This window comes from Lotus japonicus, chromosome 6 (assembly GCF_012489685.1).
Source record: "Lotus japonicus ecotype B-129 chromosome 6, LjGifu_v1.2".
Lineage (NCBI taxonomy): Eukaryota > Viridiplantae > Streptophyta > Magnoliopsida > Fabales > Fabaceae > Lotus > Lotus japonicus.
The window spans coordinates 42915582-42942118 of NC_080046.1; the positions used below are offsets into that span (position 1 = coordinate 42915582).

At 40.8% G+C, this 26537-nt stretch overlaps 2 protein-coding genes across 2 annotated transcripts; both read right to left on the reverse strand.

The window, feature by feature from the left end:
* Positions 1-684: 684 nt before the first annotated feature.
* On the reverse strand, positions 685-2667 carry LOC130724136 (uncharacterized). Its single transcript, XM_057575309.1, has 3 exons — positions 2517-2667; positions 2273-2395; positions 685-1092 (listed from the first exon to the last, which is right to left on the reverse strand). The coding sequence occupies exons 1-3, from the start codon at positions 2626-2628 to the stop codon at positions 794-796; spliced, it is 534 nt and encodes a 177-aa protein (XP_057431292.1). The 5' UTR covers positions 2629-2667; the 3' UTR covers positions 685-793.
* A 2121-nt stretch (positions 2668-4788) lies between these two features.
* On the reverse strand, positions 4789-6792 carry LOC130724423 (dihydroneopterin aldolase 2-like). The gene is made up of 4 exons (XM_057575646.1): positions 6604-6792; positions 5868-5978; positions 5493-5676; positions 4789-5263 (listed from the first exon to the last, which is right to left on the reverse strand). Exons 1-4 carry the CDS (start codon positions 6710-6712, stop codon positions 5071-5073), a joined length of 597 nt encoding a protein of 198 aa, XP_057431629.1. The 5' UTR covers positions 6713-6792; the 3' UTR covers positions 4789-5070.
* Between the last annotated feature and the right edge of the window lie 19745 nt (positions 6793-26537).

The window sequence follows — 26537 nt, forward strand, 5'->3', positions numbered from 1 at the left end:
CGTCGATTGCAGTTGCAGTCGCCTTCCTCGCCGTCGTCGCCGTCCAAGTTCGTCGCCGCCGTCAGTTCTGCAGAGCTAGGTTTCGAGTGGGAGAGATTGAAGGGTGGGTTGTGAATTGTTAGGGGTAAATGTAAAGGTTAGGTTTGATTTCAAGGTTAATTAGTTTTAGGATTATTTATTTTAATTAGGGTTAAATCAGAGGGCTTAATTAAAATTTAAAAAAGGAAAGAAATTTAATTTTTTTTTATTTAAATGCCACATCATTTCATTAAATGACGTGGTATGGCCACGTGCACGGCTGTCGGAGCTATACCGGCGGCAAGGACGGTTTCCGTACAAACAATTGAGTTTGAGGATGGCGCTAGGAAGATTTTCCGGCGAGGGACGAAAATCAGATATCGCTCAAAGTTCAGAGACGGAGAACACATTTAACCCAAATTAAAAACTCATGCGTAATTTACTTGCTCGAGAATCTTTAATACCCTAAAATAAAAAAATTTAAACTTTAGAAGAATCATATATTGTTTGGCCGGCCTATAACTAATCATTTATTATTCTCCTTTGAAACTTTAAAAGTATGGTGACCCCTAATGTGGACCACTTTTAAAGTGGTCTAATTTTAGACAACTTTTTTTAACCTGCTATAACAGGTCAACACATCTTTTTTTAAAGATATTTAATATATGACAAATTTTTAATGATATTTTTTCTTAAAAAAAATAATGTGTTGACCTGCTATACCCAGTTAAAGTAGGTGGTGTATCACCTAAAACTGGTGCATATTAGGTTCACCTTAAAAGTATATAGTACCTTTCTCTATGTCAATTAGAATATTTTTTTTACTGTTTGCAAAGAAGTAAAAGAATACAAAGAAACAAAGATAAGCACCATCTTTTGTGATCTCCTCCTCACCAAATTTCTCTAGTAATCTTCTGTTTCCATTTCCAGGAACAGTCTTAGTTTTAGCACCATCTTTTTTCAACCAAGGATAAGCAGCAGCAGGGAATGCCTTCCAATCAACTCCTGAAGGCTTCACATTAGGAATTACATCAAATTCCTCACCCTCTCCCTCCACATAGTCTTGCTGATGAACTGATATGTCAGAAAATGAAGTCAGGATAGTAGAAATCACAAGATATTTGTTAAAGACGTAATTATCCCAAAAGTTTAAGATGTAATCCGACAGTATATATTGAATTTTAATTTCAGCTAGCAAGAATCCCATGGACGATGCTTGAATTTTTGCTTAATATAAAAAGAACATAATACTTGTTTGATATGTGGATGCAACAAATGAGGATGTACACGTTAGAGCTTCTCATCCTTAGAGTGAGAGGTACATAGCGTGTCGTGACTCCTCTGACTGATTTCATGTTGTGGGGTGTGCATGTTGGTTCAGTTTTGTGTTTTTGTTGTTTCTTTTTAGAAAACAGAAACTTTTATTCAAAAGAAACAGAACAGAGCCGCAGACACAAAGAGAGAAGAAAACAAGGAGCAAAAAGTTCAAGCCCGCAACATACTAGAGGAAAAAAGAAACAGGACAAACAGTTTTCAAATTCATTTTATAGAATAGTTTTCATTTTAGTTTTTGAAGGTATTCTTACAACCGATAGCTAGTCATGAGACAAATCTCCCGAGATTCTTAGATCACGCTAAGTGGGGATACATCTCCCAACAAATCATTTTATAGATGCGTCTCTTAGACTATATATTTAAGAAACGGAACTATCTACCAACTGTGCTAGACCTTATTCGGTAAAAAAATTTAAGTATTGATTAAAGTTGTTAAGAAAACTAATAAAATTGTTTGATTAACAACTATTTGAAGAAGTAATTATAAGAAAGTACACGTGTATTATATAGTTAAATAATTGTAAAACACACTAACTCCTAATTAACTAATTAAGTAGGCATTCAAAAGGATTTGTTGGGATAGATAGCCTAATAGGAACTTGATGGTACAACACTTCTCAAGTCCAGAGTTCAAATCCCGCTGGTAACAAAACTTAAAAAAAAAACTAATTAAGTAGTATATATATATATCATATAACTAAATAACTATATATATGACTGGGCCTTTCTTCTTCTTCAACTTTACCATTTCTATAATTCATTTAGGACATACATGTGATTTTGACCAAGAAAAAATTGGTTTATGCGTTAACAAGTCTCATCTTCAAATTAATTTTAACACGTATATAAGAAATACATTATAAATAACATATACAAAAATTTAGTATAAGGGACTAGTTTTTAAGAAATGGTGTCTCACCAGTTCGAGCTGGGGGAACCATCAAGGTAACCTTCCTTCCCTGCTCCCTCCTACTCTCTAGGTAATGTATGGCCCTCATGAGCTTTTGCATATTGATACGCCTATCCAATACCATCTTTCTCTCTGTTTTAACAACATATGTAAATAAGTGAAAACAGATAAATTTTAATTTGATGCTCCAAAAGAAAAACAAAAATCTTAATTGACAAATATATAATTATTGATCTTCGTTACATAGACTTACCGGGATCAGCAGCCTTATCAGCCTCAGTCAGTGTATGGGCAAACACTTGAGAAAAGAGAATGACAAAAAGCCCTAGACCAAGGTACAAACCATATGATTTTGAGGAAGCCATGTCACTTCTTGGGCAAATGACAATTCAAACACAAAATGAATGCACAATGGTTTGTGATTTAAATACTAATCTAGTTCTCTCTCTTGGCTCTTGATTTAATATTTATTTATTTTTTTGATCTACTCTCACAATAAAATAGCAAGAAAATTAATGACCTCTTTATGGGGCCAAGAATCAAGTTTAAACTCAATATGCGGCTGAAAAGCAACTCTAAAATGAATCATGAAGTGAGGGTATAGCAATATAAAATTAAATCATTAGTGAAAACAGAAGGCTCATGTATATAATCTTTATATATGTAGAGTTCATTAACTTTTCGGTCCAATGAAGATAAAATTGCTCTTTCAAATGAAAGGTGAAATCACCAAAGTTTCCACAAAATTTTAACATATTATGTTGGGAGCGTCTACTGCCACTCCAGAATAGACTTTTTGCTTTATTTTTTAAGAAGACATTTAAAAAAACCATTAAATACTCGGAATATATATACTAATGGTTTTTTTAATAGTTGAGTAGTAAAATTAAGTGCTTCACTTGATAATAAAGTTTAACTTTAGGATTCCATTTTAATAAAATATAGAAAAATATAAAAAAGGAGCGAAATAATAAATAATTTTATTTATGAAATAAGATGAGAAATATGGCTTAAGTAATTTGATTATTAAAATATGGCTTCAATATATATGTTTTCGGTCCCTAAACAATCAGGGGTCTTTGGCTTAAGCCACTCAATTTTTTTTTTTGGAAAACAGCCCTATTTGGAAACTAATACTGAGCTTTTGGTCATTGCCGTCACCTATCATCCATTGAGTTGTTGAATCACTTAGCCGAAGCTGATGTAGCATGATTTTAGAGGGAACTGAAACCAATTTATATCATAGTCTTATAGGTCTCTCTAAAATCATGATTCTTTGGTTTAGACCCTTCTAAGATCATGATTTTTTGGTTTAGGTTCTTAAAACGATGGAAGATGACGGCAGGGGTTGAAACCTCAGTATTGTTTTCCATTTAAGGGTATTCTTAAAAATAAACATAATGTAGAGGGGCCTAAACCAAAGAACCCTGCTTATTTTAGAGGGACCAAAAACACATTTAAGCCTTAAAATATAGATGCATGCTTTCTATTAGTCATTGTGCATCATGGATCGCCATTAAATGCTTTAAAATTGGTCATATAGTTTTTCCTGATTAATATAATTTTCCTATTATCAGCCTTCATCTCCCGTTTCCTATATAGGGAAATGAGAAACATAGAATAGGGAAATGACAGTGATATGACCGAATTCAAAGCATACAAAAATTGAATTAGATAATTATTAATCTCAACTTGAATTTGGTGTTGTAGTGGTAAAAATAATTCTGACATATCTTATAATTTCCTTATTACAATTATTATTTTGTTTCATCACTTGATCAAACATTTTCATCTTTTTTTATCATACCTGTTATTACATTTTTTTATTGGCAACCACAAAATAGTAAAATAAAACTCATACAATTTCTTAAACAAAATAAAAGTCACAAATAAAATCGGCATACTATCTAAGCCAGTATGTGCTGATAAAAAAATCTAAGCAAGTACTTGAAAGTGGGGCGAAAATGGTTGACAGCAAGGCGCGGTAGTGGTGGCGCAAAAGTGTGGCGATGCGACAGTGGGGCGGTAGTGCGACATTGCTGTAGTGGAGATCAGGTGGCGTGTGAATCACACTGACGCTAAAATTAGTGGAGAGGTGGCACGCAAGAGGGTTTGCTCAAGTGGTAAGAGGCAGGGGACATAAAGATTAAGGGGGAATGAAAGATGAAGAGTCCAGCGTTTGAACCATGAGAAAAAACTAATTTACTAACATTATTAATAACTAATATTTGTCTATAAAAAGAGTTAGATTTTTTTTTCCGCTTTATGTTGGTTGAGCTGTTGTTACAAGCCAAAATTAGCATTGACGTTAGGGCCGAGACTATCTTTAAATGCTCAAACAGTCTTTCTTGTAGTGATCGAGAGCCAACGAGATTGTGCTATACCGTGATTTTTTGGTGCTATGTTGCATTGCCTTAATAAAAATTTGACTACCCTGATTTTTTAAGTGATGTTTGGCTAGGCGCCTTTGTGCCTTCATGCAACTTTCATTTTAATTTTTTTATTATAACCAATAATGAATTTTATTGCATAAGGTGGAATTTTGTAAAAACAAGAATAGCAACTAAACTATCTAGTAACAGTGTGTGTTTGAGTTCTAAGAAAAACAATATGTATGAATGTGCATATGATACACACTTCAAACACGTTATTTCAAACATTACACATTGCATTTTATGATTTAAGATGATTTTCTAGCTGGACTTAGTTTTTAACAATGAACCCAGTCACTCACTTGATAGGTAATATGTTTATTCATTTCATTCTTCACTTTTTAGAAAAAACTGCAGCAGTAAAATTTGAAAGTTCTACACTGGCAAATCACTTCTGTGTCTAACGATCTCAATGCCTAAGTAATCAAGTTGACCATGAATTGCAACATGAGGCTTTGCAACCTTCACACGAATAACAGATATTTGTGGATGATTTGTGAGAACAGTGATTGCAACCACAGACTCCACAAGGTAGTGAGGTGGCCCTTCAAGAACTTCCTTGGCAACCCTGCATCACCCATTCTTCAAATGTTAATTAAATTAATGACACTTAGTCCATTACATATATATTATGAAAAACTACAGTGAGTCAAAAAATGATGAATATATGTAACTTATTTTAGATTTTTTAATTGTCCATCATAATTTTATCTTTGCAATATTTTTACACTGTATATCCAAATATGCAAATGCACTGAATTCAACAAATGAATTTGTTGGTGATTTCACTCACTGACCCATATATTTTTGCATCATCAACCGAATCAGACATGTTGTCAGATTTGCCAGGTGGCTTGAGATCAATCCAAGCCTCTATATCGACCAAGAACTTCTGGCCCTGCTTCCTTTCTTCAGCCAATGCTCCGTGAAAACCAAAAAATAACAATCCACTCAGCATTAGTTTGTCAGATGCCATTTCCGCTGCAATAATCAAATTGCATGAGACAATATCTAGAAATTAAATATAGCACCATTCATAAATTTTAGGGTGATTATATATGTACATACGGTTTGACAACAATCGATTAACATTCCAGTTAGTCGCAGTTAAAAATTATCACTAGGTTGTATGTCTATATTATATGGGCATGGTGTCTGTCTCACACTCTCACCAGTTTGACGAGGGGGAATCACCATGTTACCCTTCATCCTACTCCCTAAGAAATGTACGGCTCTCATGAATTCTTCCAAACTGATACGATCATCCAATATCATCTTTCTCCCTGCATTAACAACATATGTTATAGTAAGTGAAAACAAATTGATTTTACTGCTCCAAAGGAATAAATAAAAAGTATTAATGCTTTGTTTGGCAGAGAAGAGAGATAGAGAAGAGAGAGTAGAGAAGAGAGAAGTTGAGTAGAGAGAAAGAAGTGAAAAATAGAGTAAATTTAGTAGGTTGTTTGGAATGCTAGAGATAAAAGAGAAAGAGAAGAGAATGAATGATGTGAAAAGTTATATTTTGTGTCAAAAGACAATTTTAACCAAATTAATATATGCAATAAACTATTGTTACATACACAAAATAAAAGGACAAAAAGTGAATATGATAACCACGAGTCTCTACTGTTCAAATTCTCCCCAATTTGGAGAGATTGAAAAAAGTGTCATTGAGTACCTTTTTAAATTCTCTCTCTACTACAGTATTTCATACCAAACAAGTGGAGATTACACATCTCTCATGTATCTCTCTCAGCATGACTTCTCTTTTCGGTATCTCTTGCTTAACAAACAAAGTGTAAGAGTTGATAAAGAAATTTAATTATTGGTGTTACCCATATATATACATATATAACAACGTAACTAATGAATTTGTTAGAATTCACTTTTTAAATGAGGATGACTCACCGGGGTTAGTAGCCTCAACATCAGGCGGAACATGAGCAAAAACTGGAGAAATGATAATGACAAATAGCCCCAGACCATGGTACAAATCATATGACTTTGAGCAAGCCATGTCACTTCTTCTGCAAATGACAACTCAAGCCAAAATGGATACAAATATATGCTTATATAGTTCTCTCTCTTGGCTTGAATTTGAAACACATTAGTTATAAGAACAAGAAGATGGCCTATGGATGGGGTCAAAGAATCAAGTTTAAATCCAATAATTGATATCCTTGAAGCAACTCTGTAATGAATAATGATGTCATCGTGCTTAATTACATGACAATCTACGTGGAATTTTCACATTATTTTTTACCGTTGCCTTTAAAATTTCTGTAATCACTTTTGATCAATTTGCTCTCATTTTCTGTTTTTCTTCTTCGTCTCCCACCTCCCACTAAACATCCACAGCTACCACCCACCACCTAATTAATTAACTTCTCCAACCACCTCCAGCACCCACTTTGATATCACTGCAGAAGTCTCATCTTCGCGTAGTTTTCTTATTCAAATGCAAGAACTTAAATTTCTCAGCAACTAAACTACGTTCATTGAACTTCAAGATGATCCAACATTAAAAAGGAAGAAAATTATCGTCTCAAGATTGGAGTACAAACTAAAGGTCCGTCACGGGGATTCTAATTAACTCCAATTCAATTACAGGCTTCACCTTTAACATGCTTTTTAGTTACCAATTAAACATATAGTGTAAAACAACCAATTAATCCAAAAGCTTAAAATATTAGGTAAGAGACACATCAATAATATTATATTATATTTTAATGCGTTCCCTCACGTAAGAACGTAACCTACTTGGGCTTGAAGCGTAGACAACATGTGCTTAAATGAACTTTCTTCTTTTTTTAGAAGAATTGGGGGCGGCAGAGATTGAATTCTTAATTAACCTCTTGGTTATTAAGGTTCTAATACAATATTAAACATCCAATTAACCCTAAAACTTAATATTTTTTATATATTATATATTAGATTGAAGTGAACTTAGCTTAATATTTATCATGTCCAGGTCTTATTTGCTTTACAGTTACTTATCAAACGGAGTACATTGATCATTGGATTCATATTTTTTAGGTTTAAAGGGTCAATAGGCCCCTGAAATTGTAAAGGGAATAAGTTCCAGGACTTAGAAATTTTTTTCATCAATTTGGGTCCCTAAGAATTTTTTTTAATTCAATTAAGGACAAATGCTGCTAGACTTCAATTTTATCCTACTCAGCAATTCCACGTTGCATTTTTATTTTATTTTTTAATTATAAAATTATAAAAAATTATTTTTTTAATTCCAACTCATTTATTTAAGCAGAAAAAAAAATTAAAAAACTTAATAAAATCACCAATTTAACTAATTTCAGCTCTAATTAACCAATCTCTCCAATTAAGCCCCAAATACCTAATTTGAACCCTAATTTTGCTGCAACTTCTGTTCTGAATCTTCTCCCTCCTCAACAGAAGCACCTCCTCACTGAACCTGTCATCCTCCAAATCCCATCCAACCCATCTCGATCTTCACCCTTCCCACAAACTCCATTTCTTCAACTGGTGTCGTTCCCATCATTCCTCCCCTCTTTCCTCCTCTGCTTACTCCCTCATCCTCCGCACCCTCTCCTGACCTGCCTTCCTCTATCATCTCCTCAACTCCAAAACCACTTTTCCTTCACCATCGTACAACACCACCTCACCAAAACACTCCAAAATTTGAACTTTGTGTCCAATATCAGAAACCCAGAAGGAAACACTCCTCTTTGTGCCCAATCTCAACCCAAAATTCGAACTTTGTGTCCAACCTCAACCCCCACCATAGCCATAAAAGAGGAACACGAAGAATGGGATTTCGATCTGTCCCAAACCAAGAAGAGGAACGATGGCTGGTTTCTGAACATGTGGTGGCGGTGCCCAAAGGCCATGGCTGAATCTCTTAATCTCTTCCTCTTCTCTTCGTTTTTGTGCTCTGTGGCCGTGTGGGTGTGGGTACAAGCGTGCGTATCCTTCAAGAGCTCGTCGAAGAAATTGTCCATGGAACCGCTTCTGGGAATCTCGAAGTTGTGGCTTGCTGGTTGCAGATCTGGAAAATCCGAGATTTGGGTTTGGGTTTGTGATGGAGATGTTGAAAGGGTTGAGTTTTTTCTTCTTCTTTTGGGATGAAGGGAAATACAATATGGGTTTGGGGAAATACAAGCGTGCGTATCCTTCTTTTGTTTCTTGTTTTGAAATTTTGTTTTATCTTCATCTTCTATGAATTTTTTTTTCTTCACAATCAACCCAGCCTTTTCTGCAGATTATGTTAGGATTAGTTTTTATTAGAATAGGTTTTTTTATGAAATGAGATGGAAATAAAAATAAATGAATATTATTTTTTATTTAAAAAAAAGATAAAAGCCATGTGGAAAAGCTGACAGTGAAAAAATTAAGACACATTAGCGACAAGCACACTTTGTCCTTAATTGAATTAAAAAAAATTTCTTAGAAACCCAATTTGATGAAAAAAATTTCTAGGTCCTGGAACTGATTCCCTTTATAATTTCAGGGGCCTTTTGACCCTTTAAGCCTATTTTTTATTAGTCATTAGTCATTGAGCATCATGCATCGTCATTGAATGCTTTGAAATCGGCCATATAGGATTAATGTGATTTTCCTTTTCTCACCTTCATCTCCCATTTCTCATATAGGGAAATAAGAACATAAAATGAGGAAACCACGGTGATAAATTGAAAAAGCAATATTACCGAACTCAAAGCATACAATGATGGTGCATGGTATTCGATGACAAATACTATATATATGTCAAAACTATTTAAGTCGAAAAACAACTAAAAAGAAAGCAAGAGATGAAATTGGATATTATCAACGTCCCAACTTGAATTTAGTGTTGTAGTGGTAAAAATAATTCTAAAATTAAAAGATATTTGCAATAAAAAACTACAAACAATTATAATATTTTATTAATGATTTAATTTCCTTATTACAATAATCAAACACTTTTCATCTTTATTAAGCCTATGACCAACTCTTTCAATTTTCAAAATCTGTTTTTCAGGAGCAGATGCAATTTCTTTCCCTCATTTCATTCGATCTTCGCTTTCTATTGCTCCTCCCCAACAACATTTTCTTTATTAGGGGTTTCCATGACTCAGTAAAAATGTAACTAATCTAAGGTACTCTCTCGCAATGTTTTCACAAGATATAAGCGACTAGTAATAAAATAGTAAAATAAAGATTGATCATACACTATTATTACATTTTTTATTGGTAGTCGTGAAATAATAAAATGAAACCCATTCAATCTCTTAAGAGTCGCTAGGTAAATGTGGGGCGAAAGTGGCTAACGACAGGGGGCGACACGGGTGGCGCAGAAATGTGGCGACCCGACAATGGGGTAGCACTGTGACATCGCTGTTGTGGAGAGGTGGCGCAGCAGCGAGATCGTGTGATGGTGTTGAGCTAAAATCCTTAACACCACGATTCTCGACATCAATGTCGGAAAAGCGGTTGCCCGACAAAAAAGGACTATGGCAAGACTTGTGGCTCAGCACGTAGCGTCCCACAAAGGCAAGTTAGTGAAGGCCACATCTCGACGAACTCAGCAGGTGAAGGAGCCTCGACAAGCCCAACGGAGGAGGCAGTTACCAAGTAGTGGGCAATTATCAGCACGTGTGCATACCCACGATGCCACAAATGGCGGCGATTACCCACGACTCAAGGCCACCCACGTCGCAAACAAACAAATTAAAGTCACGTGCTCAAAGCTACCGGCTAAACGTGGGGCAAGGCGCCAAAATTCAAACCCACGAAGCCATCATGCGTTGAAGAAAAACCGCCAAGAACGTGGAGGAGGAAACAACGCTATAAATAGAAGAAGCAGCATCAGAAAAGGGGTTCCCAACTCAACTCTGAAAAACTCACCAAGAAGCTCTAATGTCCGCATCAATGAGACTCAAGGAGCAAGACGTGATGATGGAGGAGTACGTTGCAGAACCAGATTTTTAGTTTTCTTGCATTAAGCTTGTCAATTTCCAGTTCTTTTGTGTAGTTTCCTGTCGAAATCTACGTTTCTCGTCACTTTCATTTCATTTTGACTTTCCTGTAATTGATCCGTGTTTAATGAAATCCAGTGTTTCCTGATTTGCTTGTTGTTGTCGAAAAACACCTAACCACACACAACACTTTGGCAAAGCGTTTTCTCAAAAGGGCCCTGAATCTAAACTTCCTTTAGTCGAACTAAGAGGATATTTGTTTACCAAAAATCAGTGTAAACAAATTGGCACACCTGGTGGGACCGTTTTTGTGAAAACTAAGTTTTACAGAAGCGTTTTGTGTGTTTGGTTTATTGCATGCTATTTGGTATTTGTTACTTGCCTTGATTGTGATTTACGTTTTATTTGCACCTGAGAAGTGGTAAGACTGTAAGTATGGCAAGCAATCGAGGAAGAACCTCCCCCCAAGGGTCTAACGTGGGAAATCAGGGCAGTCCCAGGGGAAGTAGCGGTAACAATAATGAAGAAGTGTCTACTGGGATGGGGCCTGCCACCACCATGCCAACCCAGAACGTGGCAATTTCTGCTGTTGCAGAAATGCCTGTATCTACATCAGTGCAGGCACAACTTGTTCCAACGGTTACAAGAGGAGACATGCCTTATGGTATGCCTATATCTGTGATGCAAGGCATAATCAGCATTTGGCACGTCAGATGGATCGCTTGGCTACGGCCCTGGGGGCACCAGTCGAGATTCAACCGGCACCAGAGGTTAACCAAATCCCATTGCCTAACCATGTCCCTGTTCCTGTGCGCTATCAAGCGCCACAACACCAAGATATGGGGGCAAACCCTTTTGTTTAGGGGGAACGAGGCAGCGCAACCACCATTGCAAAATGTGTATATGGTGAACAGGGAAGAACATGCTGATGGTGTGCTAGAAAGAATTCGACACCAAAACGTTGGGGGGCAACAAAATGTTGCTGTTGTAGTGGAACAATTGTTGAACCAACATGGCTTCAACGTGGGTTTCGCGAATAGACCCCATTTTGTGTCGGCCTTTACAGAAGAGGTTCTCGAATCCGAACTTCCTCGAGGCTGGAAGGTCCCCAAATTCACTAAGTTCTCTGGGGATTCAGGAGAATCTACTGTGGAACACATAGCCAGGTACCAAATCGAAGCAGGGGATTTAGCCATCAACGAAAACTTGAAAATGAAATACTTCCCAAGTTCTTTAACTAAGAATGCATTTACCTGGTTTACCACCCTCGCCCCGAGGTCAGTCCATACATGGGCCCAATCGGAAAGAATTTTCCATGAACAATTCTTTAGGGGAGAGTGCAAGGTGAGTTTGAAATATTTGGCTAGTGTTAAAAGAAATCCAGCAGAGTCCATTGATGATTATCTAAACAGGTTTAGGATGCTTAAATCTCGATGTTTCACTCATGTCCCTGAACACGAGCTAGTTGTCTTAGCTGCTGGTGGTCTAGAGTATTCTATTAGAAAGAAAATCGATACTCAATATATTCGAGATATGTCTCTGCTCGCAGACAGAGTAAGGCACATCGAATTACTAAAGGCTGAAAAGTCTGAAGAAAGGGCCAAAACTACTAAGTGGCCAAAGAAGGAAAAAGTAGCGTACATAGACGCTGATCCAGTGTGTCAAAGTCCATGTGTTTATCGAGAAGTCCCTGCGGACGTCGATTTAAATGACGTCAACTTGGCTGAGCTCCAGCCAGGCGACCCTTACATTTGTAAAGCATTGAGACCACATGAAAACAAACTTGGGGAAGAAAACCCCAAAAACACGATTCCTGCTGTGAAAACTTATACTTTTGATGTGACCAAATGTGATGCAATTTATGATATACTTGTGTCTGATGGTTTACTTGTGGTCCCTAAAGACCAAAAGCTTCCTTCTCCTGAACAAAGGAAAGGGAAGAAATATTGCAAATATCACAACTTTTTTGGTCATTGGACCTCACAGTGTGTTCGTTTCAGGGATCTTGTGCAGGGGGCATTGGATTCAGGAAGACTGAAGTATGATGAAAAAGCCAAAGGCCAAATGAAGATCGACTCTGATCCGTTGCAGGTAGCTGAGGCCAACTATGTGGAACCTTTCTACATTGACATGGTCGACATTTCTGAAAAGTTAGATCTGGGCCTGACACTCGGGGAGGCAAAGGAGGAAAACATTGCTGACGAAGAACTAGAGGTCGAGAAAGAAGTGAGCTTAGAAGAAGTTTACCCCAAGGCCGGAGAAACTCTTGTTGAGTTTTTATCCCGGAGCAAAGATGGCGAGAAAGAAGTCATGCTGTGCCCTCGATGCAGCGGAGTCTTCGACAAGTCTGCAGCCAAAGCCTACCAAGATTCTGAAATGAAAAGACATTATCAAAACAAAGTGCCTGCGTCTAGAAGGCTGAAATATCCCCATGAGGAGTGGGTTGAGAGAGGCCAGGAACTCGATGGCCATAAAGGCCAGAAGTCGAGAAGTAAAGACAAGACTTACGTCCCTGATGCTGGATTACCAAAAAACCAATGGTTCAGGCCAGCACCTCCAAGGCCAAAACAGCACCACAAGTGGCAGAGAATCGACTTGGGCCAGGGATCTTCTTACATCAATAACTCTCGCGTGTCGCGAAGCTACTCCTATGGCTCTGGGAACTACTATGCTCCTGAGCAAATGACTAGAACTCAGTTTAGACGTTTCTTGAGGAAAAGGAAAGCTGAAAGGGAAAGAGGTGGCAAGTTCCGTTCACTATGGGACATAAAGCCAGAAGACAACCCTAGCAATGAACCTAGCGTGGCGTCGATTATCAATCAGCTGGACCATGCTATCAAACAGGGAACAACTGTGCCACCAAACCCGGCCAAGGAGAAGGGGAAGGATGTTGTTGAAGACGAAGATGAAGACATGCTCGAAGATTTCGATGGCAGTGATGGAGAAGACCTCAACATCATCTGCATAGTGTCTATCTTACCTGCTGAATTCGATAGGATCTCAGAGGTTACAGAAAGCGAGGAAGACTACTACGTCGAAGAAGAGCCAGATGATAACCCTTTGTGTTACTACGTAATGCAAAAAGGGTCTGTCGAAGATGAGAGAGCTATTTTCCAAAGGCCCACAGAACAGATGAAGAGCCACTTGAAGCCACTTTTCGTTTGGGCTAAAGTCGAAGAGAAAGGAGTTAACAAAGTCCTTGTCGATGGAGGAGCTTCAATCAATCTGATGCCTAGGTTTATGCTTAAAAAGTTGGGCAAAAATGAAGCAGACCTAATTCCCCATGATATGGTACTTTCCGATTATGAAGGAAAGACAGGCTCTTCCTTGGGGGCAATTATGCTGAACATAACTGTAGGTACGGTGGCCCGCTCCACATTGTTCATCGTGGTCCCTTCAAAGGCCAATTACAATTTGCTGCTAGGGAGAGAATGGATTCATGGCGTGGGAGCAGTGCCCTCGACTTTGCACCAACGTATATCCATTTGGAAATCAGATGGGGTTGTCGAAAATGTGCAAGCAGACCAAAGCTACTACTTGGCGGAGACAGGTTACGTTGGCAAGAAGAATTTCGAGAAAAGCTTAGCCACAATTGCTTCTTTGGACACAGTGGCCAATCAATATTTCAATCCATACTCAGAGTATTCAGTGACATTGGATCCCATTCGGGGGCTAAACCTCAATGAAGCATGTAAACCTGATGCCATGAGTGGATGGCACAGCGATGAAGAAAAGGATGCCGCTATTGAGTGGCAAAATAACGGTAAAGATGATTAATGCGAGCATAGCTCGAATTTCGGCTTACGCAGCCGAAAACAAAATAAGAACGGCCTTAGAGGCCGAAAGAATGGCCAAAGAAATGGCTATTGATGAAGCTAATGTCTCAATTCTGCCTGTCGAAATGACACCTCAGGAGGAGGCAACAACAAATAAGGATAACACGTGCTTAGAAGAAGACGAGCAGAGTGTCGAAGAATTCGACGATCTCCGCAATTTGAGGCTGGATTGCATCTATGACGATAGCCCATTGGGTTTCGAGAAGCCAGCGGTCGACATTTCCAAGAAAATGGAAGCACAGGACCCGTTGGAAGAAGTGGACTTGGGTGATGGCTCAGAGAAGAAGCCAACATACATCAGTGCTCTTATTGACCCAGAGTTAAAGGATAGGATGGTGAAACTACTCAAAGAATTCAAAGACTGTTTCGCTTGGGATTATGATGAGATGCCAGGACTTAGTCGAGAACTGGTGGAATTGCAGTTACCCATCAAAGAAGACAAGAAACCAGTCAAGCAATTACCCAGGAGGTTCCATCCAGATGTGTTGGTAAAAATCAAGGAAGAAATCGAAAGGCTCCTCAGGTGCAAATTTATCAGAACAGCTCGATATGTGGATTGGTTAGCCAACGTGGTCCCAGTGATCAAGAAGAATGGAAAGATGAGGGTTTGCATTGACTTTCGAGATCTTAACGCTGCAACTCCAAAAGACGAGTATCACATGCCCATTGCTGAGATGATGGTGGATTCAGCTGCGGGTCACGAATATTTAAGCTTGCTGGATATTTATTCAGGCTACAACCAGATCTTCATAGCAGAAGAGGATGTGTTGAAGACAGCTTTTCGATGTCCTGGTGCCTTGGGGACATATGAGTGGGTGGTCATGCCATTTGGGTTGAAAAACGCTGGCGCGACCTACCAAAGGGTAATGAATACCATCTTTCATGATTTTATTGAAACTTTCATGCAGGTTTACATTGACGATATTGTGGTGAAATCCCCATCAAGGGATGACCATTTATTGCATCTAAGGAAATCCTTTGAGAGGATAAGAAAATATGGCTTAAAGATGAATCCCCTTAAATGTGCCTTTGGTGTTATTGCAGGTGACTTTTTGGGGTTTGTGGTACATAAAAAGGGCATCGAGGTCAACAAAAATAAAGCCAAAGCCATTCTTGACACAAGTCCACCAACTAGCAAGAAACAACTGCAGTCGTTATTGGGAAAGATTAACTTCCTAAGGAGATTCATTGCCAACCTCAGCGAGAAGACCAAATCATTTTCCCCACTTCTTCGACTTAAGAAAGAAGATGTGTTCCGCTGGGAGGCAGAACATCAAAAAGCATTTGATGAAATCAAAAAGTACTTGTCCAACCCACCTGTGATGACACCACCCATAGGAGGAAGGCCAATGAAGCTGTATATCTCTGCCACAGATGAAACCATTGGAAGTATGTTATCTCAAGAAGATGAAGGTGGCAAAGAAAGAGCCATATTTTACTTAAGTAGGGTGTTGAATGATGCAGAAACTCGATACACCATGATCGAGAAACTGTGCTTATGCTTGTACTTCTCTTGTGTAAAGTTGAAATATTATATAAAGCCAATCGATGTAATGGTTTTGTCTCATTATGATATAATAAAGCACATGTTATCCAAACCTATCTTGCACAGTCGAAGCCCTAACCGAATATTCACTAACTTATGCCCCATTAAAAGCAATTAAGGGGCAGGCAGTTGCTGATTTCTTGGCAGATCACACTTTGCCTAAAGAAATCGTAACTTATGTGGGCATCCCACCGTGGAAGCTATTCTTCGACGGTTTCAGCCATAAAAATGGAACCGGAATCGGGATGTTCATAGTGTCCCCAGGGGGCATCCCCACAAAATTCAAATTTAGAATTAATAGTAATTGCTCGAACAATGAGGCTGAGTATGAGGCGTTAATATCAGGCCTCGAGATCTTGATAGCCCTTGGGGCAAAGAACGTGGTCGTAAAAGGGGATTCTGAGTTGGTGATAAAGCAACTCACCAAGGAATACAAGTGTGTTAGCGAAAATCTAGCCAGATATTATGTAAAAGCGAATAATTTGTTGGCTAAATTCGACGATGTTGGAATAGGTCATGTTCCTAGGATAGACAACCAAGAAGCCAATGAATTGGTGCAGATTTCATCAGGGTACATGGTTGATAAATTTAGGCTGAAAGAACTCATTGAAGTCAAAGAAAAATTAAATCAATCTGATCTCGACATCTTAGTCATCAACAATATGGCACCTAATGATTGGAGAAAGCCAATCGTCGAGTATTTGCAAAACCCTGTGGGTACCACTGATAGAAAAGTCAAGTATAGGAGGGCTATGAATTATGTCATCATGGGCAACGAACTATTCAAGAAAAATGTCGACGGAACACTACTAAAGTGTTTAAGCGAAGATGAGGCATTCATAGCAACCTCAGCTGTCCATGATGGATTATGCGGTTCCCACCAGGCAGGAATCAAGATGAAATGGATCTTATTTCGACAAGGGATGTATTGGCCTACTATCATGAAGGATGGCATGGAGTATGCTAAAGGATGCCAAGATTGCCAGAGGCATGCAGGGATACAACATGTGCCAGCAAGTGAATTGCATTCAATCATCAAACCATGGCCATTCAGGGGTTGGGCTTTAGACCTAATCGGTGAGATTAACCCATCCTCTTCTAAGCAGCATAAGTATATAATAGTGGCCATAGACTACTTTACCAAGTGGGTAGAGGCAATTCCCTTACAAAACGTTACCCAAGACACGGTGATCGATTTCATTCAGAATCACATAGTGTACCGCTTTGGGTTACCTGAATCACTCACTACAGACCAAGGCACAGTATTTGTAGGTCAAAAAGTGGCATCATTCGCAGAATCTTGGGGTATAAAACTCCTAACTTCGACTCCTTATTATGCTCAAGCGAATGGCCAGGTAGAAGCGGCCAACAAAACATTAATCTCCTTGATTAAGAAACACGTTGGTCGAAAACCTAAAAGCTGGCATCAAACTTTGGGCCAAGTGCTTTGGGCTTACAGGAATTCTCTTAAGGAAGCTACCGGGGCAACACCATTTCGACTAGCGTATGGCCAAGAAGCGGTGCTTCCAGCAGAAGTGTATTTGCAGTCATGTAGAATCCAAAGGCAAGAAGAACTTCCAAGTGAAGACTATTGGAATATGATGCTCGATGAGTTAGTCAATCTCGACGAAGAAAGGTTATTGGCATTAGATACCCTAACCAGGCAAAAGGATCGCATTGCTAGAGCTTACAATAAGAAGGTTAGAGTTAAATCTTTTATGCCTGGTGATTACGTATGGAAGGTTGTCTTACCAGTCGACAAAAAAGATAAACGTTACGGAAAGTGGGCTCCAAACTAGGAAGGCCCTTTCACAGTCGAGAAAGTGCTTTTAAGTAACGCTTATTCGATCAAGGAATTAGGAGGTCGACATCGACAAATGACAATAAATGGCAAATACTTAAAAGCGTATAAGCCAATGTTGCATGAAATAAACATCGAATAAGGAATAAGAAATAATTTGCCAAAAGCGAATGTTTTATTAATTGAAGTGAAACATTACAAATATGGTAAAAACTCTAAAAGGGAGGGTTGGCCCTATAACTATTATATCTAGCCCTTAGAGGCTCCATGCGCCTCAGTACATCTTCTTGTTGGGCTTCCAGTCACGATTTCTCCTGTCGAAGATCCAGTTCCTCGCGGGCGGTAGTGGAAAGCTTGTCAACCAAGGCTTTCAGAGCTCCCACACTCCCCTCAGGGCCCACTTGATTCAAAGCAGCCCTCAACTCGTCGAACTCCTCCATCTTCTCTTTAATTTGGTGTTCAGCGAAGAACACTCGAGCAGTGAATTCTCGGTGTTCTTCATACATAGGCACCGCTTCATTCATGAGTCCCAGGAACTCCAGGAGAGGAGTTTTCACGGAGGCAATGATATTCCGTTCCAGAAGTTGGTTGACGAGCCCAGTAAGCTCTTCAGCCAAAGAAAGAGAAGAATGTAGCTCCCAAAACAAATCTTGGTCAAAGGCCAAGCTCCGGATTTGGTTGAGAAGACGACGACTGGCCATAGGTAAAGGAGTTAGGAAGGAGGAGTTTCTGGAAATTCTGGAGAAGTTATTGAAAGAAAGGAAGAAGGAGTTTGAAGAAGTTACTGAAGAGAAGTAATAAAGAATGCTCTATTTATAGTATAACAACAAAGGATTACATTAATTAATGGCGATCAGTTGCCAACTCTTCATCTTATGGTTACAGGCCACGTAGATTACCACTACCATCGTAAATGGCTTTGGCCTTTAATGGACAAAGACTTTCATTGAATCAAGAGAACGTGGTACAAAACTGCAATAAATTGGCCTATTTCCCAGAAACCAAGCGACGACTACATAAAGGGTGCGAGGGAGTTTGAACGGCACAACGAGAGTGAGTAGCCGTCAGAAAATGAAACATAAATGCATATTGGAAACTGAAAAGACTTTGCGAATTAAATGTCAAATTATATGGCCCAAGTGCCAAAAACATTGTCGAATAAGTACATGAAATTTGGCATCGAAAGCCATGGTCAAAATAATGTCACCATTACAAACTAACAAGTGAAAAGAAAAAATCCTAGAGTTGAGACTTGAAAGAACTCAAGCGGTCAGCAAAGGTGGCAATCTTGGCTTCGAGATCCCTCTTGACAGCCTGATCAACTTCCAAATCCTTGATAATCTCCTTTGTCGAGATGATCAGAGCCTTGGATTCCTTAGTTAGCGCATCTAATTGAGTCTTCACAGCAGGGCCTTCCTCGACCAAATCAGCTCGTTTCTTCTCCAACTTGGCAATCTCTCGACGCAGCTCCTCAAGTTTGGTGTCGACATCAGAGACTTCATCTGCAATTAAAACCTTCCTAGCAGTGAATTTTTTGAAGTCTTCTTTCATCGCTGCAACCTGAGCTTTGCCAGAAGAGACTTTAGCTTCCTTGAGGCTAACAGCTTGGCCCACGTCCTTGGCTTGATGAAAAGTGGCTAAAGCATCCATCAAAAAGGATTGAAGGTTGGCCAAAGCAGCAGCCTGATGAGAATCAAGCTTTTGACCAAGCAGGAAGACAAGCAATTCTTTAGCAGTGTGACTCGTTTGAGAGTCAGCTCGAATCTGGTCGAGGAATCCACTGTCGAAAACGATAGCCTTCAGCCGACCCATGCTCTCTTCAATTTGCTGAAGGTTGGCAACTCCACTAGACTGAGCAGTCTCAGCAGTAACATCAGCTTGATGGGGTGGAGAATCCCATTCCAAAGTGTCATCGAGAAAGCCATCCAAAGCCGCCAGTGGGTCTTCCTCAAATAAGGTATCAAGCTTCTCACTAGACACATGAGATGAAGATCCACCCTTGGCTTGAGGCGAAAGTTGCACAATAGCAGTCGACTTTGGAGGAGGCATGGGGCCAGCATCCTTGTCAGGAAGAGTTTCGGTTTCACGAATGGGAGAGGTTGCACCTTGAGTTTCCTACAGGAGAAAACCAGAAAAGTCAGCTCAGGTCTCTTCAGTGGCCCCTTTGGTAAAATAGGATGCACATCCAAGAAACCACCAGAACATGGAAAAGTTATAAGGATGGATGATTACCTGGCGGGTAGACCCTTTGGAAGGGCTTGAGTTGGTAGAGCTCTTGGAACGGTGAGGAGATTTGTGACCAGATTTGCTCCTAATCTTCCTCCTTCCCTCAGATGTCGAGGTCTTTTTAACCGCAGCCTTAGGAGGCTTTTCGATGCCCCCAACTTTGGATTTTGCAGGGTTGGGAGTTGGGGAATTTTCACGGGATGGAGGATTGGAAGTGGAATGTTCATGGACATCAGCCTGAGGAAAAAAGTAAAACTCGATGTGACTGAGAAATCACAAATTAAAATGTCACAAGGTACTCTTGAAAATAAGAAACATACCTGAATAGTAGCGTCGCCACCACCTTCTTTGCCCTCGCCTTCAGGCTGAGCATCAGACACCAATGTAGAAGCCTTGCTAGTTGTAGAAGCACCAGCCCCTTTGGCCTTATTTCGGCTAACCGAAGCAGCAGGCTTAGCTTTCCTTTTTCGGCCCTGTCGAAGAAAATATTAGTCAATATTCCAAAAACTAAGAAGAAAAGGAAAAGCTAAAAGGAAAATACTTTGAGTTTGTCAGCAAGGCTGACATTATCGTCCTCATCATCATCATCATCATCCTCAATCACAACTGGCTTGTCTTTAGAGGAATGGGCCACCAGAGAAATAACTTGAGGAGCTGGCTTAGTAATGACTTCAGCTGCAAATAGAAAGGAAAGTTAAGAAGTAAAACAGCAAAGACAAGGCCAAGTCGAAATATTACCTTGACCAATACGCATGTTCAGCGATATGTGGTTGAAGATTTCGACGGGCACATGATACGGAAAGTTCCATAAGTGGTACTTAGTCCAAGTCACTCGCTTTCGAGGAGGAAGAGCTTGATTGGCCAACACATTTATATTTACATGGTCAACCCATTTGGGCAAGACCGGTGGAAAGGCCAATGCAAACCTACTCGTAGGCAAAGATGGGAACCTAAAGCCAGTTTTTCGAATAACAAAAGATAGACCTTCCTCACCAGGAGGAATAACTAACTTGGATTTTTTGGCTTTGGATTCCCATTTTTGCCTTAATACTTGAGCTGCTTTCGCAACTGTATCTCGAAGGCGAAGAGTTGGATAATATACAACACCAAAGAACTCTTGAAAGGATCGGATTTCTGCCAGGTGCATACCTTTGGTCTTCTTGATATCCTGCTTCTGCAAAAGAAAAGCATCTGTCATGCATTGAAGACAATCGACGAGGGGCTTCGAAATTTGGGTCCAATACTCGGACCACCAGGTTTTGAAAGCGTTAGTGGCATAATGCGAAGGAACATAGTTGAAAGGGCTCAAGTTGAGAAGCTTCTTATTGTAGAAATGAACTGTCGTGTCGAAAGCAGAAGCCTTTTTGACGGTCCTAGGGTATAGGACAAGGCTCTTGTCGAACAGGGTGTTGGGCAAAGCCTGACTAAGCCCGAATTGTCGAGATACCAATTGAGGGTTATAGCCACACATAGTATAGTCATTACTAGCAAAGCCTACAGTCAAAACCCTAGGCGAAAGGATTGTCCTCTAGAGAGTAACGTGGTGTTCCTTGGGTGATGTGGGATCACACGCGTTAGGGTAAGAGTTCCTCAACCAGAAAGGGCCACGGCTAGCTTTGCTATAAGGAGAAAAACTAGATCGATAATGCTTCAGCTCAAGAAACATGGTAAAATATCTCCTAAAGTCAGCTTCAAAACTCGACGAGTCATAGGCCGGGGTCAAGGTTTCAAGCCTATGAGCATCAATCCTAGTGCTAAAACCAGTTAGAGGATTGTCTCGCACCGGCAAGAGAGATTCGAAAACCGCATTCAACCAAAGTTGAAACAACCACAAAGGTCCAGCCGCATTCAAAGAAATGGTCTTGGTGCTCCGGACGTCCTCGACAGCTTCGTTCAGCATTTGATAGAGGTTGCCAAGAACAAGCCTAGCCATAGCGAGTTGTCGACCCTCGTGAAGCAGGTTGGCCAAAGGCAAAAGCTTAGCGGGTATGCGCAAGGACATAGTACAGAAAACATAAGCCGAAAGCCAATACAACAGGAAAGCAACATGTTCAGCATCAGACACTTCGCCATTCTCGACATAATGGTCCTTAATAAACCGGCCAAACGAGATATTATCAGTAGGAATCGAGATGGGTTTAGCAGCCCCAGCCACGGAGTGATAATCATCGCCAATAGGCCATAATCCAGTGATAGCAGCAACATCCAGGAGGGTTGGGGTAATCATGCCAAAGGGGACAAGAAGGCAATTAGTAGACCTCTCCCAAAAGTAAAGTGCACTCAACAGCATGGCAGGGTTATACGAGATTTGGGATCTCGACAGCTGAATCAAATCGAGAATCCCAACATTTTTCCAATGTTGCCTCTTGTGCCCCTCAACCCTATCTAGCCATTTGAGATAGGCTTTGTCATTAGCGGAAGGATTAGGAGGAGCTGAACGAAAAGCCCGTTTTGGGTCGTTAAGAAATGGCATGCGGTAAGAAGGTTGGAATGCCAAAATAAGCTCCTCTCCCCTAACACTAGGGTGAAATGACTCATGTTCCTCAGGAAGACTATTGGGCCTATCATGCTTCACTACTTTCAAAGGACCCAAAATGGCGCGTAAAGTACCATTAACAGAGAAAGGAATGAGTACCTGGGATTTCCAGATAGCTCTCTTCTCTGCTTCGTTGGGAGGTTCTGGGATTGCCACACGTTTGGATTCATCCAACTTGAGCTCGGTGGCCAACGGAATGGTCTGCTCAGGGTCAGAAGCCATGGAAGAAAATGATGGGTGTTCTGAAGAAAATTGAGGAAGATGAAGTGAGAATTCTGGAGAAAAAGCTGAGAGCTTTGCGTTGTGAAGAAAATTGAAAGCTTTGCGTTGAGAAGCAAGTAAAGCTTGAAAAGGAATATCAATGGAGTATTTATAAGCAGAAATGCAAACGGAACCCAAGCCGCATTATGCCCCAATTTATAAAATTTGGAGTCCAAGTGATATTTTATTAATTAAATCATGTCATTGCCCAACTTTTTGACATAGACGAAATCATGGCCCTAAAAAAGCTATAACTGTCAGCTAGTGGAAAGTCATCATACGTTATGGCCACTGATTGGACTTAAGGATCGGACGGTCGAGGGTGCAAAACATTTGAATTGATGAGTTTGAACGGACGCGATAAAAAACGCTTGGTGTCTTCCAGCTAAGGCAGTCGACAACCAACATTTTTGGGGGGCAACTGTTGAGCTAAAATCCTTAACACCACGATTCTCGACATCAATGTCGGAAAAGCGGTTGCCCGACAAAAAAGGACTATGGCAAGACTTGTGGCTCAGCACGTAGCGTCCCACAAAGGCAAGTTAGTGAAGGCCACATCTCGACGAACTCAGCAGGTGAAGGAGCCTCGACAAGCCCAACGGAGGAGGCAGTTACCAAGTAGTGGGCAATTATCAGCACGTGTGCATACCCACGATGCCACAAATGGCGGCGATTACCCACGACTCAAGGCCACCCACGTCGCAAACAAACAAATTAAAGTCACGTGCTCAAAGCTACCGGCTAAACGTGGGGCAAGGCGCCAAAATTCAAACCCACGAAGCCATCATGCGTTGAAGAAAAACCGCCAAGAACGTGGAGGAGGAAACAACGCTATAAATAGAAGAAGCAGCATCAGAAAAGGGGTTCCCAACTCAACTCTGAAAAACTCACCAAGAAGCTCTAATGTCCGCATCAATGAGACTCAAGGAGCAAGACGTGATGATGGAGGATTACGTTGCAGAACCAGATTTTTAGTTTTCTTGCATTAAGCTTGTCAATTTCCAGTTCTTTTGTGTAGTTTCCTGTCGAAATCTACGTTTCTCGTCACTTTCATTTCATTTTGACTTTCCTGTAATTGATCCGTGTTTAATGAAATCCAGTGTTTCCTGATTTGCTTGTTGTTGTCGAAAAACACCTAACCACACACAACACTTTGGCAAAACGTTTTCTCAAAAGGGCCCTGAATCTAAACTTCCTTTAGTCAAACTAAGAGGATATTTGTTTACCAAAAATCAGTGTAAACAGATGGACAGAGGCGAATCTGGTGGCATAGTCTGATGGAGGGAAGAGGCCAAGAGGGTGAAGGTGGTGGAAGATAAAGGAATGGTTGAGGAAGAAGGTGAAGGAGGCACCACTAAAGGAAGGAAGAAGAGGAGGGTGATGGTAGCAGAGGAGAAGGGAGTTAGGGAGGGAAAATGGACAGGACTCGTCAAAGAGGTCTTGGGCGAGTCCTTTTGCCATAGGGTCACGGGATGGCGAGTGTACCTTTACGTGCTCGATTGTGGGAAATGGACCCAGTTAGGTATTGGGCTAGTAGCCAGGCCCATAAAAACATAGTTGAGGCCCATATGTAATAGACTAGGGTTAATGTAGCAGCCCCACTATAAAAGGCAAAAGACTTCATTGAATATATAGGTTCTCATTTCTATCAATATTTGTTGTGTTTACGGCTCGGAACCCGAAACCATAAACCCTCCGATTTGGGGGCTCGCGGCCGTGTAAGAACACTTTTTGGCGCCCACCGTGGGGCCGACGACAACACCATCAGTCCCACTAGTTTGAGAGCTGGCTGGATTTACCAGAAGAGCGGTTGCGGTGAGATTGACGATAGATCAGAACGAAGAACCTCCCCTTGCTGGAGAGCCAAGAATGGCGGCGGATGGAGGTGGAAACCCAGGTTTAACGGAGATTTTAGAGAGGCTGGACACTATGCAACGAGCTAATGAGGCTCTGGAAACTCAGGTGGCAGAGTTAACTCGTGGCAAATCAGATCATCAAGGATTTGACCGCCACACGACGGCGGTGGTCATCAACTTCCAACCCTTTCCTGATGAGATCGCGGCGGAGGAGATCCCTGAGCATGTCAAGACACTCGTTTTTGATCCTTACTCTGGAGCTACAGATCCGAAGGAGCATTTGGTTTACTTCAACACACGAATGGTAATCGCTGGGGTGAACGATGCGGTCAAGTGCAAACTTCTCCCGTCCACTTTCAGGAAATCTGCCATGACATGGTTCACCACCCTTCCCCCGGGTTCAATCGCGGATTTCACTGAATTCTCGACGCGTTTTTTATCTCAGTTCTCGGCGACTAGATCAGAACAGGCCACCATAGCAGCTTTGCTAGCGGTGATTCAGCGAGAGAATGAATCGATCAAGAGTTACATGACACGATTCAATGACTTATTAGTGCACTTGGAGGACTCGGTACCATCGGTTTGTGTTGCGGCTTTCAAGAATGGACTTAGGGAAGGACCTTTGAACGGAAATCTGACGAGGCACCCAGCGACTTCCATGGTAGAGATTAGGGCGCGTGCCCGAAGTTACATCCTGGAGGAAGAGGATAACCGTCAGAAGCAGAAGAGGGATGGTTATACATCCCTAAAGGGGGCGACACACCCAGGACCCGCCTCCAAATCCAATCAACCTAAACCTAATCGCCCAGCCCCATATCAGGCGCGACCCTCGAGAGGACCAAACACGCCAAAGCCTTTGAAAGCAGTGAACGCGGCGGAAAATCCCAAGGAGGCAAGAGTTAACAGCTCAGGTACGGCACGTGGCGGGATAACGTTGAATGTGCCGGTTTCTGATATCCTAAAGGATGCAACGCGTTTGAAAGTAATATCTTTCCCTAAGGAACGGACTAGGCCACCGGTAAATGATGACCCGGACAAGTGGTGCGAGTATCACAGGATAAATGAGCATGTGACTGATCAATGCTGGACTTTGAGACATGAGCTTGAACGCTTGATCAAGAAGGGTTACTTGCTGGAATTTGTGGCGGATACAAAAGTAAACAACGAAGTCGCTCCGGTGGAAGAGGCAGATTCTGACCTTGACGTTCCATTGGGGCGGGTATGTAGCATCGCAGGGGGATTCAGTGGTGGAGGTGAGACTATATCCGCGCGAAAGAGATACACGCGTATGGTCAACTCAGTACACATAGGACAACACGGTTTTGATCACCCACCCATCACGTTCACAAAAAAATATTTCGAAGGAATAGCTCCACATGAGGACGATCTGATAATGGTTTTGTTGAGGATAGGAGGTTATGACACGGAGCGAGTGTTGCTTGATCAAGGAAGCCCCGCAGACGTCATCTATGGAGACGCCTTTGAAAAGTTGAAGTTGGACCCCGCCAGTCTGAAGCTCTATAGTGGAAGTTTAGTTGGTTTCGCGGGTGAGAAAGGGGATGGCTGGAGCTTGAAACCATTTTCGGGCGGGGCGAGAACGTAAAGAGGGTTCAAGTCAAGTACCTAGTCCTTTCATGTGTCACGTCCTACAATGTAATTATGGGACGAAGAACCTTGAACAAAGTAGCAGCTTGCATCTCAACGACACATTTGACGATTAAATACCCACTTAGCACCAGAAAGGTGGGAGTGCTCAAAGTAGATCAAGCGGCTGCAAGGAGGTGATATGAAAAAAGTCTGGATCTTTATAGCATTTTCGGAGAGAAAAGGGCCAATGAGGGCCA

What these genes read in the sequence shown, in the direction of transcription:
- LOC130724136 (XM_057575309.1), bottom strand. Translation starts at nt 2,628, where the DNA reads ATGGCTTCCTCAAAATCATATGGTTTGTACCTTGGTCTAGGGCTTTTT. An exon ending in TGATAAGGCTGCTGATCCCG is followed by an intron (nt 2,396 to 2,516) that starts GTAAGTCTATGT and finishes TTGTTAAAACAG; the next exon opens with AGAGAAAGATGGTATTGGAT. An exon ending in GGTTCCCCCAGCTCGAACTG is followed by an intron (nt 1,093 to 2,272) that starts GTGAGACACCAT and finishes CTGACATATCAG; the next exon opens with TTCATCAGCAAGACTATGTG.
- LOC130724423 (XM_057575646.1), bottom strand. Translation starts at nt 6,712, where the DNA reads ATGGCTTGCTCAAAGTCATATGATTTGTACCATGGTCTGGGGCTATTT. An exon ending in TGTTGAGGCTACTAACCCCG is followed by an intron (nt 5,979 to 6,603) that starts GTGAGTCATCCT and finishes TTGTTAATGCAG; the next exon opens with GGAGAAAGATGATATTGGAT. An exon ending in GATTCCCCCTCGTCAAACTG is followed by an intron (nt 5,677 to 5,867) that starts GTGAGAGTGTGA and finishes TGATTATTGCAG; the next exon opens with CGGAAATGGCATCTGACAAA.